Below are 13,217 nucleotides of genomic sequence, written 5' to 3'. Positions count from 1 at the left end.
GAGGTAAGATAGTGGCAAAAAGAGATAATACTAATGCTCTATTTTGTGGTAGTGTGGTCGAGCAGTAGGCTTATCAAAGGAGTAGTGTTAAGCATTTTTTGTACATACACACAAGCAATAAATGAGGAACACACACTCAGAGACAAATCCAGGCCAATAGGTTTTGTTCTAGAAAAATATATTTTCTTAGTTTATTTTAAGAACCACAGGTTCAAATTCTACATGTAATATCTCATTTGAAAGGTATTGCAGGTAAGTACTTTAGGAACTTTGAATAATCACAGTAGCATATATACTTTTTACATAAAACACAATAAGCTGTTTTAAAAGTGGACACAGTGCAATTTTCACAGTTCCTGGGGGAGGTAAAGTAATGTTAGTTTTTGCAGGTAAGTAAACCACCTACGGGGTTAAGATTGGGGTCCAAGGTAGCCCACCGTTGGGGGTTCAGAGCAACCCCAAAGTCACCACACCAGTAGCTCAGGGCCGGTCAGATGCAGAGTTCAAAGTGGTGGCCAAAACGCATAGGCTTCAATGGAGAGAAGGGGGTGCCCCGGTTCCAGTCTGCCAGCAGGTAAGTACCCGCGTTTTCGGAGGGCAGACCAGGGGGGTTTTGTAGGGCACCGGGGGGGACACAAGTCCACACAGAAAGTACACCCTCAGCAGCGCGGGGGCGGCCGGGTGCAGTGTGCAAACAAGCGTCGGGTCTCCAATGGGAGTCAATGGGAGACCAAGGGGTCTCTTCAGCGGTGCAGGCAGGCAAGGGGGGGGGGGGCTCCTCGGAGTAGCCACCACCTGGGCAAGGGAGAGGGCCTCCTGGGGGTCACTCCTGCACTGAAGTTCCGATCCTTCAGGTGCTGGGGGCTGCGGGTGCAGGGTCTTTTCCAGCCGTCGGGATTTTAGAGTCAGGCAGTCGCGTCAGGGGGAGCCTGGGGATTCCCTCTGCAGGCGTCGCTGTGGGGGCTCAGGGGGGACAACTTTGGTTACTCACAGTCTCGGAGTCGCCGGAGGGTCCTCCCTGAGGTGTTGGTTCTCCACCAGTCGAGTCGGGGTCGCCGGGTGCAGTATTGCAAGTCTCACGCTTCTTGCGGGGATTTGCAGGGGTCTTTAAATCTGCTCCTCTGAAACAAAGTTGCAGTCTTTGTGGAACAGGGCCGCTGTCCTCGGGAGTTTCTAGTCTTTCTTGAAGCAGGGCAGTCCTCTGAGGATTCAGAGGTCGCTGGTCCTGGGGAAAGCGTCGCTGGAGCAGGGTTCTTTAGAAGGCAGGAGACAGGCCGGTAGCACTGGGGCCAAAGCAGTTGGTGTCTTCTTTTCTTCTTCTGCAGGGGTCTTTCAGCTCAGCAGTCCTCTTCTTCTTGTAGTTTCAGGAATCTAAATTCGTAGGTTCAGGGAAGCCCTTAAATACTAAATTTAAGGGCGTGTTTAGGTCTGGGGGGTTAGTAGCCAATGGCTACTAGCCCTGAGGGTGGGTACACCCTCTTTGTGCCTCCTCCCAAGGGGTGGGGGTCACATTCCTATCCCTATTGGGGAATCCTCCATCTGCAAGATGGAGGATTTCTAAAAGTTAGAGTCACTTCAGCTCAGGACACCTTAGGGGCTGTCCTGACTGGCCAGTGACTCCTCCTTGTTATTCTCATTATCTCCTCCGGCCTTGCCGCCAAAAGTGGGGCCGTGACCGGAGGGGGCGGGCAACTCCACTAGCTGGAGTGCCCTGTGGTGCTGGAACAAAGGGGGTAAGCCTTTGAGGCTCACCGCCAGGTGTTACAGCTCCTGCCTGGGGGAGGTGTTAGCATCTCCACCCAGTGCAGGCTTTGTTACAGGCCACAGAGTGACAAAGGCACTCTCCCCATGTGGCCAGCAACATGTCTCGAGTGTGGCAGGCTGCTAGAACCAGTCAGCCTACACGGGTAGTTGGATTAGGTTTCAGGGGGCACCTCTAATGTGCCCTCTGGGGTGTATTTTACAATAAAATGCACACTGGCATCAGTGTGCATTTATTGTGCTGAGAAGTTTGATACCAAACTTCCCAGTTTTCAGTGTAGCCATTATGGTGCTGTGGAGTCCGTGTTTGACAGACTCCCAGACCATATACTCTTATGGCTACCCTGCACTTACAATGTCTAAGGTTAGGCTTTAGACACTGTAGGGGCACAGTGCTCATGCACTGGTGCCCTCACCTATGGTATAGTGCACCCTGCGTTAGGGCTGTAAGGCCTACTAGAGGGGTGACTTATCTATACTGCATAGGCAGTGTGAGGTTGGCATGGCACCCTGAGGGGAGTGCCATGTCGACTTACTCGTTTTGTTCTCACCAGCACACACAAGCTGGTAAGCAGTGTGTCTGTGCTGAGTGAGGGGTCCCCAGGGTGGCATAAGATATGCTGCAGCCCTTAGAGACCTTCCCTGGTATCAGGGCCCTTGGTACCAGTTACAAGGGACTTACCTGGATGCCAGGGGGTGCCAATTGTGGAATCAAAAGTACAGGTTAGGGAAAGAACACTGGTGCTGGGGCCTGGTTAGCAGGCCTCAGCACACTTTCAATTCAAAACATAGCATCAGCAAAGGCAAAAAAGTCAGGGGGTAACCATGCCAAGAAGGCATTTCCTTACACTGGGTATACAGCAATTCATTTGGTGAAATACAAAGACTGAAAAGTGGATATCAAGGAAACCTTTGCATTTCCAAAATGTGCACAAGATAAGATGTTGGGAAGCAGTGGTTATTTTCACATCTCTGAATTCCGGCATCCCCATACGAGCATGCGAATTACAGGGCATTTCTCAAAAAGATTTCTTTTTTACACACTGTCTTACATTTGTAAGGAAAAAATGTAGAGAGAGACAAGGGGCAATAACACTTGTTCTGCTATTCTGTGTTCCTCCAAGTATCCCGATTTTAAATGGTACCTTACTTGTGTGGGTAGGCCTACTACCCGTGACAAGAAATGTAACATGGACAAATCACATTTTTACATTGAAATCTGACGTGTTTTTTGGGAAGTGCCTAGCTGTAGATTGTGGCCTCTAGCTCCGCCGGTACTTAGGAAAACTTACCAAACCTGTGCATTTTTTAAAACTACACACCTAGGGGAACCCAGGATGGAGTGACTTGTGGTGCTCTGACCAGGTTTTGTTACCTAGAATCCTTTGCAAACCTCAATATTTTGCAAAAAAACACTTTTTCCTCACATTTCGGTGATAGAAAGTTCTGGAATCTGAGAGAAGCCACAAATGTACTTCCACCCAGCATTCCCCCAAGTCTTCCGATAAAAATGGGTGGGTGGTCCTAGTGCCCGGGACAGGAATAGATCTCACAATGGTCATTGTTGGTCCTTACATGAGGGCAGCTGTTGACCCTGGGTTGAGCCATTCCTGACACAGGCACTAGGTACAGGTACTCAAGTGGGGTAGCATTTTTATTAGGACAGGTGGGGAAACACTGGTTGGTAGGAATTTTGTGGATCCCATCATATTGCTGTAGTTTGTGTGACAGAAATGCAAGAAAAAATATTCTGGGTAAGAGAGCTTTGGGGAATCCACACAAGTCACACCTTTGTGGACTCCCCCGGATGTCTACTTTCCAGAAATGTCTGGGTTTTGTAGGTTTCCCTATATGGCCGCCGAGCCCAGGACCAAAAACGCAGGTACCTGCCTTACAAAACCAGGTTGTTTTGTGATACATAATTTTGATGTCTCCACAGTACGATTTGGGAAGTGGAATTTGGGGCTGAACTAAATTGGGGAGCATCCAAGAGTACTCTCTCTGTACTTGCCACCTCATGCACCTGCTCTCTGGGTTGGGCTAACCCACCACTGTTCCGCTGCACAGACTGTGCTTGCGAAGGGACAGCAGGACTGTCTTCATCACCTCCCTCATAATCACTAGAAGAGGAGTTATCGAATGGGACTCCTCTGACTGAAAAATCACTCCCAGAGTCTGCGCCATTGTCCTATCCCTCAAATGCTGTCTCAGTATCTGTTGTCTTAGTCTCTGATCCTACGTCAGAGCTGTCCTCTATAACCTGAGTTAGGGCTTGAGCAGCAGTTATCCAAAGAGATGCCATCTCTGCTACTGGCTAAACTGTTGCTCTAAAACCCCACCCTACATAGACAGTCACAAATTTGCTGGTGGGTGATACCTGCAACAAAAGAGGTCACCTTACCTTCGCTTCTTACCTCAATCAGCATGTTCTCTTAAGACACTCAAAAAAACAAAAAGACACACTATTACTTCACCTTGTCACATACCAATCGTCACAGTCTTTAACACCCCTGGTGCCCAGTCCAACCATCATTATTGGTTCTCCCATTCCCATTACCTCCTCCTCCGATTCCCTCACTACCACCCAGCAAAAGTTTTCCGAGGGGGCCGAGTGGGGGTTTCTGAAACCCGTTCAGGAAGGCCTCGTTTGAAAGGGAAGAACTTCCCCTTTCAAACGAGGCCTTCCAGAACGTCCGGAAAGCCCGTTGAAGCCAGTTTAAGCCTGTTTTCCCCACTGCAGCAGGAAGAAAACAAATAGTGACATCAGCGCGCTTCGCAGCGTGCTGATGTCACAAAGGTGCGGATAGGGGGCGGGGGGAGACACTGAAGATTAATAAAAATAAAAAAAATCCTCCAGTGCGACACATCGGAGGATTTTTTAACCTCCTCCCTGGTGTCGGCCCTGGTCATGACCCACACCAGAGAGGTAGTGCGATCATTGGCCGACGCCTGCACTGAAGAGGTAAGTGGTTTCCCTGCCAGCTTGTGAACTTTCTCCTTCCTCCTTCGGGCTGGGCTGGGACTACATCCCCAAGTCATCTGCGAGGCAAGTCTGGGCCAGACAAGCAACATTCTCAAAAGCATCTGGAGATTCCCACAGAGCAGGCTGTGATGTTTAATGGTTTCCATGCCCACTTGTTAACTATCTTCTCTCTCCTGCCGGCTGGGCTGAGGTGGGGCTATGTTCCTTAGTCACCCGCGGGGCAAGGCGAGCCCCAACAAGCAATGCACTCAAAAGCGTCTGGAGATTCACGTAGCCGGGACGTGCCCGAGCGAAGACCGGGGATGTCTACGCCTGGAGAAGTCTGGCCTGGGCCACACCCCTTGCTTCTTACATGCTAAAAGGTGCTGCTTTGTTTTATTCTGGTTGGTGGAAGGTGCTTTACTGATTTACGTCGCCTGCTATATCTACCCTGGCTACCTGACTGATCTTTTCGACTCTTCCTCAAATCAGTTTGTCTTGTCATAGGAAAGAAGAAAACTGTTGGGCAAAGCTCTGTCCCTACACCCGCCGCCAAATGTACCTCCATCAACTGTATGCTGTGGGAGTAATCAGCACAGAAATTGCCCTTACTGAGAGAAGACTCTCCTTAAATCTGGGCTCTCGGTCTGGTTCTCTAAACTCCCCACTGGTGGGTCTCACCCCTGTATCTAGGGAAACAGTACCCCACAACTCCACCACTACAGTCACAGCCCCCATTGACATTACAAAGTCGTCCAAGACATTAAGCCTGACACCTTCGGTGAGCTGTTTTCACCCCTGCATCTACTAGGGAATCCAAACAATGCACCCTGCCCAAGAATCCAAGTAACAGCACCACAGGAAGTCTCTCTGCAGTTCCTGGAGTTGGTGGCTCGCAACCTCCTTAATTCCTCAGCATCCTCAGCAGGAGATGAGGGTACCCCAAATTTGACCTGGCATATTTAGGCTCGTCTTATGGAGGGATACTTTGAGAGGTTTAAAGCACTGCAGACTGCTGAAATCTCCCTCCTAATTTCAAGTCTGCATTCCATTGAAGCTAAATTAGCATCCAGGATCCAGTCTGGCCTAATCATGTACCATACTTAGCTGAAACATTGCGGGTATCAGGAGAAAATTAACAGTCATGATTGGTTGGCCTTTATTACCAAGTTTGATATTATAGCCTTAGAAGAAACCAGGGTCACCTCTTCCATATCCTGTGATGGCTGCGCATGCTATTCCAGTCAAGCCACTCCCTCTTCAAGAGGCAGAGCTAAGGGAGGGCTTTCAATCTGGATTAGCCTGAGTCTCTATGTAGAAGCTACAGTTATTGACTCTGGGAGTTCAGCTTCCTTAATCCTGTTGATACAGGACAAAATATCTGTTTTTTCTTGTTATCTAATCAATTTTTCCAACAATGATTTTACTAATACTGTTTGTGCTCATTTTACTAATTTCTTTTTAAATTGCAATCTACAGAGGGAATGGACCATATTTGCCGTCTTTTGCTGTCTTGAGCCCACCCTCGCCTTTAGGAGCTAGGGTGGACCCAATGATGAAGCATGCCACTACTTGAGTGGGTGAGGGTCATTAAGCAAGAAAACAAAGTATTTTCTTCTGACAAAGGTACAGCTATGGCCAGTTCTGCAAAGTGGTTAACATTGTGACCAACCTTCAGGTTTAGGGATACTTATGTATGGATACGATGGAGCAGTGCCTAAATGTGAGCCTGATAGTTAACAAATTTATCTTTGCTAGGCTTTGCCCACTGTACCTGGCCTTTATGGACCTATCCAAGGCCTTTGACTGTATGAATGGGACCAAGCTGCGGCTGATGCTATTAGGCTTAGGGGTGGAGTTATCTTTGATGAATTTTCGGCACTTTCTGCATGTCGACCTTACAGCAAGAGTGCATGTGGGCAGTCACGGGGAAATGACCCCCAAATTCTCCCTTAAGCGAGGAGTGCACCAAGGTTGTATCTTGGCTCCATTGCTTTTTATTATCTCCATACAGAGCCTGTGTTCCCATGTGATCTTGACATTCCTAGGATTGCTCACACCCAGGTGCCTGCACTGGTATGTGCTGATACCGCAGCCCTATTAGTGCCTACTCCTAACACCCTGCAGGTTTTGTCTTCTTTATGAGGAGTCTTGACTTGGTCACAAACTATAGAAAGTTTCACATTATGGCATATGGGCCTGGTAAAATTAACACCCCCCCAGGCTTTCTATCAAGGATCAGTCACTCAGTAGTGTGAACCATTTCAGCTATCTAGGAATAATTTTTAATACCATGAGTTGTTGACAGTCATAGTGAAACTGCTCACGACTTAAGCTCAGTGGTTTTTAATTTACCAGAGCCACTGGGAAAGGACCATCTCCCCCCTTTTAAGCATCTACAATGCCAAGTGTGTTCCAGCCGCCATATATGGTGCCAGGATTTGGGGCTATCATAACATTTCCCTCTCCAAGTTGGGGGAAGCATCTTTCGGAGGCTTATGTATCTACCCGCATCTAGCTCTGGCTTTATTATGCATTCAGAGCTATAATTGCAAAATGTAACAGATATGGTTACCTTGTCCTCTTTGTTGTTGTGGGTTAGTGTGCGGACTAACCCAGTGGCATCTCTATGTAGAGAGAACATTTCAGATTACCTCAGTTTGGGCAAAGGACATGCAATTCCATGGCTAGATTATCTCTCAAAAACTATGACTGTCCTCCCTGTTGAAGACCCCTTTGAATATTAAAAAAGACAATGTCAAGGTTGGAACTCCACTTTTTAGAATTTTGCAAAAGAAGGCTGAACACTGAACTGTCTAAAAGTTCTGTACAGTCTTTTTATAGGTTCCTTTCATCTGTTGAACCTGCCATGTATCTGTCTTTACACCTCATGCACTGTGAGAGGTCTGTCCTCTTCCGCTTTAGAACAGGTATGGTCTGGCAGCACCCGTGTTTCTGGTCAGACACCAGCCCCCTGGGGGAAACAGCTCTGCCCTGTCCTTGCGATGGCTCAGCAGAACAAATGTTGCTGCATTTTATGCGTTTTAATAAATGTTTTTAGACACTTTCTTAAACCGATATTAATTAATTTGGGCCACCATAAATGCAGAGAAGCGTTGTTGCACTTGCAAGTGCTGGACACTCACACCACATGTTTGAGGGTTAGCTCCTTTCTCAAAGGTGCAGTTAAATGTAGAAAATCAATTGAAGGTTAACCTTTAGTGTGGCTAACCCCTATCTGCTGTTTAAAAAACAGAACCTACTATTAACAGTCTTTTATCCGTCCGCTTTCTTGCAGTCGTTGCTGCTTTATTAACTAAGATGCAATATATGAATTTTACATTTATCCTGCATTCTCTTATTTCAAACATCAGTCGTAAAATACAAAGATACTGCTATTGGAAAGGTCAAGGAATAACCGGTTAGGTGCCTGTCACTTTATATGCTTTACTGATTAATTATGCTGCTATAACAACAGATATTGTGCCCTATGATTTTTACACAATTTTTTGTATTTGTTTATTTTTCTTGTTTGTTTCCAATATGCAGTGTACTCTCTTTCGTAGCCAAATTTGGCTGAATAAAGAACTTTAGACTTTGACAAAGCCATCCACTGACCCTTTCACTCAGCGATCCCTCCTTTCACTCATCCATTCCTACATCCATCTTTTCACTCATTCATCCAGCCACCTGCCCATCCACGCTTTCACTCACACATCGATCCCTCCTTCCTTTCAGTCACTTACCCATCTACCCTTTCACGTTGACTATGACCGAGTAGCAGGCAGAGGAAGCCTGTATAGCACTCCACTTCCACCGTAGCCGCTAAAACGGGGTTTTCATGATGCCTTGGAGTTAAATACTTGGCACGAGTGAGAAAAGATCTTGGTGTAGAAGTTACGGTTGAAATCAATTGGGAGAGATGCTGCGCACAGAATGAATCCCTTCAGGGCATGACACTTTGCTTCAAGGCTCACCCATCCTTCTGTGGTCAACATTTATTTACTTAAAACTGCTTACATGCTTTCTCAGATTGATCTCTTTCTTGACTTTCTTCTCCATGTCTTTTATCTGGATTTTTAAAAAATTTGGTTTGGCACAATTCTCTAACCTGCCTCGTTCCTCACCATAGTTGGAGGAAGCAAACCGAACCCTAACCAGCGATGTGGCAAACCTTGCAAATGAGAAGGAAGAACTGAACAATAAAGTTAAAGATCTCCAGGAAGGTGCGTACCCACTAGCATCAATGCAATCTCTTTAGTGAAAGTAATTTAGGTATTAAATGTAACATGTTTGTTGTATTTTTTTTTTCTTCACTTTCAGAAATCCAGAGGCTTATGGACGAAGAAGCAAACATTGGATTTTCTAAAGTACAGCTGGAGAAGCAGCTGATTACTGAGAGAACTCTGAAAACACAGGTATAGGCCATCATTGCTTTCCCATTTTTATTTTGCTTAAATAATTTGTTAATCTTTGTATGACTAGTTAAAGCAAGAACTCTTGGTTGTGATACAAACGTGTTGAAAATTACATTTCTTATATTTGAGCTTTCTATTATTGGACGATTCAGTCACTTTCTGTCATAGTTTTTCCCTGCAGATCCATCTGACCCTTTCTGCCAATTCATCTAATCTAATGAACCCTTAAGCTGCACCTATCCTTGTCCTGTTGGTTATTTCTACAGTAGTCCAGCTGATTCAGTTGGGAAGTCATCATCCCCTTGATCATCAAACGTAGTGGATCCCACCATTTGCACCATTACCTTCCATCTACTTTGTCATCCTAAATCCTGGCAAACTACTATTTAACAGAGTCTCCTTCTTACACTAAGCAAATAACCACAGAGCCACCTTTATTCAGACGTCTGTCATCTGCATTATACATAAATGCATTCATCAACCTTTCCAGATTTGTTTACCACTGCCTTCCTGAAACATGTATCCTTTGCTTATTTTCCGGCTTATCATGCCAAATTATCATCTATCCTGCCTTCTCTTTCATGCACAGTAAATGTGCTCACTGCCTTACTGTATTTTGACACTGTATGCTCACTATGCTACAGTTTATCCAAATACTATTAACATAGCTCATATCCCATTAATCCCTTACCTCATTGACCTTAGGGAAACACACAAGGCTTCACTTTGAAAACTACATCTTCCTGCCTTCCATAATCACAGCCCCCTCCTCTTTGGCTTCGCCTTTTACCTGATTTTACTATTCAAACACCACCATGTTCCAGACCAAAGGAGAATATTGTGTTTTTCTTATCACTGTTCTGTTGCTATTCTTTCCTGCCCTACAGTAAAGTTATCTGCTAAGCCAACTGCCTTCCTACATGTCTGTCTGCTCTCTTTTATGCTCAGTCTGCATACTTCTCTCCTGCACAACATTTCTTTTCAAGATGTTCAATCACTAATTAAATACAACCACATTTATGTTGGAAAATCCTCCACCTTTGCTGATAAGTCACTTCATCGGCTACCGCAGGTGAGCTGTAGTCAGTTTAAGGCAGCCCATTTAGAAAATATGTGTTTAATCCATGAGTGGGTTATCTGTTGCCAAGATCAACCCTCTTCGGATTTACCTGTACTTTAGAAGAAAGGCCGAAGCCCTTTTTAAAATAACCGTGTTCTACCTCACAGGGGGCCCAGCAAAGAAGTGGAATAGTATATACGAGGTCTACTAAAATGTTCTTGCCACATGGTAATCTAACATTAAACTTTGACAGTAGGGTGGATCTCAGTCATATACCTTCTTCTACTTCCCCTTTAATCAGGTTACATACAACAGCCGTGCATGTAAATGGCGGTCAACAATATGTCCCAATTTCTTACGAATGCCTATTGCCATCTTATCATCCTGTGGACACTCTACACATGTCCATCCTATCATTCCAGAGAAGCACAGGCAGAATACATGCCTTGCTGGAGTTGTACTGATCTGATCTCGTATTCAAACCTATTGATCAGACTATGGTACTGCAATTTAGCAATGGATGGCCTGATGTAGTCAGAAAGTGGGTTTTCTTAGTAACATAAAAAGAGTATACAATGATATCAGATTAGGAGAGTGTAGTATTAAAACCGTTCATTTGATTGAGTGTGTTTGGGGTGAAGCATTCTCCCTGAATCAGTTTCTCATCATTCCATTTCCTTCAAATGTTTGGGTTAATACATTGTTTGCACACTCATTGTAGTCTATGTCAACTTTCAAGATGTTGCTACTCTTTCTTTAAGATAGGAGAAAAGTTCACAAACATGATAGTTTTCTTGTCTTCTTTCTTGGTTAGAGGAGAATGTAAATAAAGGAGCTCTAGGAGTCATATAGCACATATCCTGACTATATTCCCTGAACCCTTAACACTGAAAACTACCACAGCACATAAGGAAAACTTTCCTAATGTGGCTGCTCCTATGATAGTCACAGACACATGGTACCATCCATTGTGTGTAATCCTAAAATATGACTACATTTCCTGAGAAGAAATTGAAACTGAATTCATTTGAATCTTTCGTCCTAGGTGCTTAAACGAAGTCTCAGTGGATATCTGCAGGTTCTCTTGCCAGCTGTAGCTCCCAAATGCTCTTATATTGCAAATGCTTTGCCTTTAATACTTTTGACCCTGACCTTCAAGAGCATACTAAAATGATGCCATGATTGTTCTTGTTACCTGGAGGGCTTTCAGGTCTTTCTCTGTCCCAACATACTATTAGAAATAGCAATCCCGGCTCACTCATGTGAAAAGCATAATTGATAAATGAAAACTTCCATCTATGACTTTTCTTCTCCAGGCTTGCCACTCACTATCCTGTAGTAGTTTTTCTCTAACTACAAAGGACCTGATACACAGCAGGGTGTGAAATCCAGTCTTGTACTGGCAGGTTTTTGACCTTTTTTGTTCTTGTCTGCCAGACAAAGCAATCATCTTTAGGTCAAAAAACCTATTGTCCGCTTACAGTGGGCTTAGAGTCTGCCCATTGTTTACCATTGGTTGGCTTTTCTGTCACTCTGATTTGCCTGCTTTTTATTCGATAGCTTGTTCAGGCTTTTCTTAATTCTCTTGTGTTTCCCTTTGCCTGGCTCATAGATACATAACTTGTCTTTCCACTGCTTTGTTGTCAAACACTACATTTTTTTTTTTGGTATATGATTTGTCAGAAATGGGGTCTTTAGTTGGCTGCCAGGTTACCCCCTGTCCAAGCAAGGACCCTCACTCTAGTCAGGGCAAAGGAGAATCTCCCTCAGTTAACCCCCGCTCCCGCCCCGTGGTAGCTTGGCACGAGAAGGCAGGCTTAACTTCAGAAGCGATGTCAAGTATTTGTACCAACACACACAGTAACCCAGTGAACCCACTTCAAAATGACACAACACAGGTTTAGAAAAATATCTAAACAAAACAAGACCAAAATGATAAAAATCCGACATACACAAGTCAATGTATGAATTAAAAAAAGAAAGAGTCTTAATCCTTTAGAAAACAGTTAGAACGCTGTTGTTGCCCAAAAGTACCTGGATACCGTCAAAATAAAGCAGCACGGTCGAGTGTGCTTCGGAAAAGGCCAGCGATGCATCGATTTCTCACTCGCAAGCAAGACCGTGTGTCGTCGTTCCTCCGGTCGGGTCGTCGTGCGTCGTTTCTTCTCTCCCGCAAGAGAGCAATGCGTTGATTCCAGACGGCCACCTCGGTGTGGGCAGACTTTGCATTGATTTTCCGCGCTCAGCAATGTTGCATTGAAATCCGGTTGCATGGTGTGAAGAAACTGCGCTGCGTGGGGCTTGTGTCATTAACAGCAGCCGCTGCGGGTGTTGCATGTTGTTTCTCCAGCCGTGTGACGTCTATCTCCCAGCCGCGATGCAGGTGGAGTACCTAATGTAGCTGCGAGGCTGGCGGCGCGTTGTTTAGCAGCCGTGAGGTGGATGGTGCATCAAAAGTTGCCCCGCATGGCGGTCTTTGCGTGGATTTCTGTCCTTTTCCACAGCTGCACCTTTAAGGGTCCAGAGACAGGTTAGGGCACCACTTGGCAGGCAGGACTCTCAGCACAAAGCCCAAGTGCTGGCAGAGAGAAGTCTTTGTTTTCCCTGAGACTTCAACAACAGGAGGCAAGCTCAGTTCAAGCCATTGGAGATTCTTCACCAGTCACACAAAAGTCAGTCTTTGTCCTCTCTGGCTGAAACAGCTACTGCAGGCCAACCCAGCAAAGCACTGTCACAGGCAAAGGGGCAGTACTCCTTCTCCAGCTCTTCTCCCGGGCAAAAGTTCTTCTTGGTTGCAGAAGTAATCTGATTTTCAGGGGTTTTGGGTGTTTTCCTTATACCCCCTTTCTGCCTTTGAAGTAGGCCTACTTCAAAGAGAAGTCTATGTTGTTTTCAAGATCCTGGCTTGGCCAAGCTCCAGACACACACCAGGGGGATAGAGATTGAATTGTGTGAGAGCATGCACAGCCCTTTCAGGTGTAAATGACCACTCCTCCCCTCCCATCAGCCCAGATGG

At 45.6% G+C, this 13,217-nt stretch overlaps 1 protein-coding gene across 1 annotated transcript in view; it reads left to right on the top strand.

Annotated features, from left to right (window-relative positions):
• Positions 1-13,217, top strand: part of ROCK2 (Rho associated coiled-coil containing protein kinase 2) — a 508,887-nt gene that overhangs the window by 415,432 nt on the left and 80,238 nt on the right. The window contains exons 23-24 of the mRNA XM_069235939.1: positions 8,856-8,949; positions 9,047-9,141. Coding sequence (XP_069092040.1) covers positions 8,856-8,949; positions 9,047-9,141 — 189 coding nt within the window. The remainder of the gene's footprint in view (positions 1-8,855; positions 8,950-9,046; positions 9,142-13,217) is intronic.

Source organism: Pleurodeles waltl, chromosome 5 (assembly GCF_031143425.1).
Source record: "Pleurodeles waltl isolate 20211129_DDA chromosome 5, aPleWal1.hap1.20221129, whole genome shotgun sequence".
In the NCBI taxonomy this organism is placed as follows: Eukaryota; Metazoa; Chordata; class Amphibia; order Caudata; family Salamandridae; genus Pleurodeles; species Pleurodeles waltl.
This window is presented reverse-complemented; position numbering and strand designations above follow the sequence as displayed.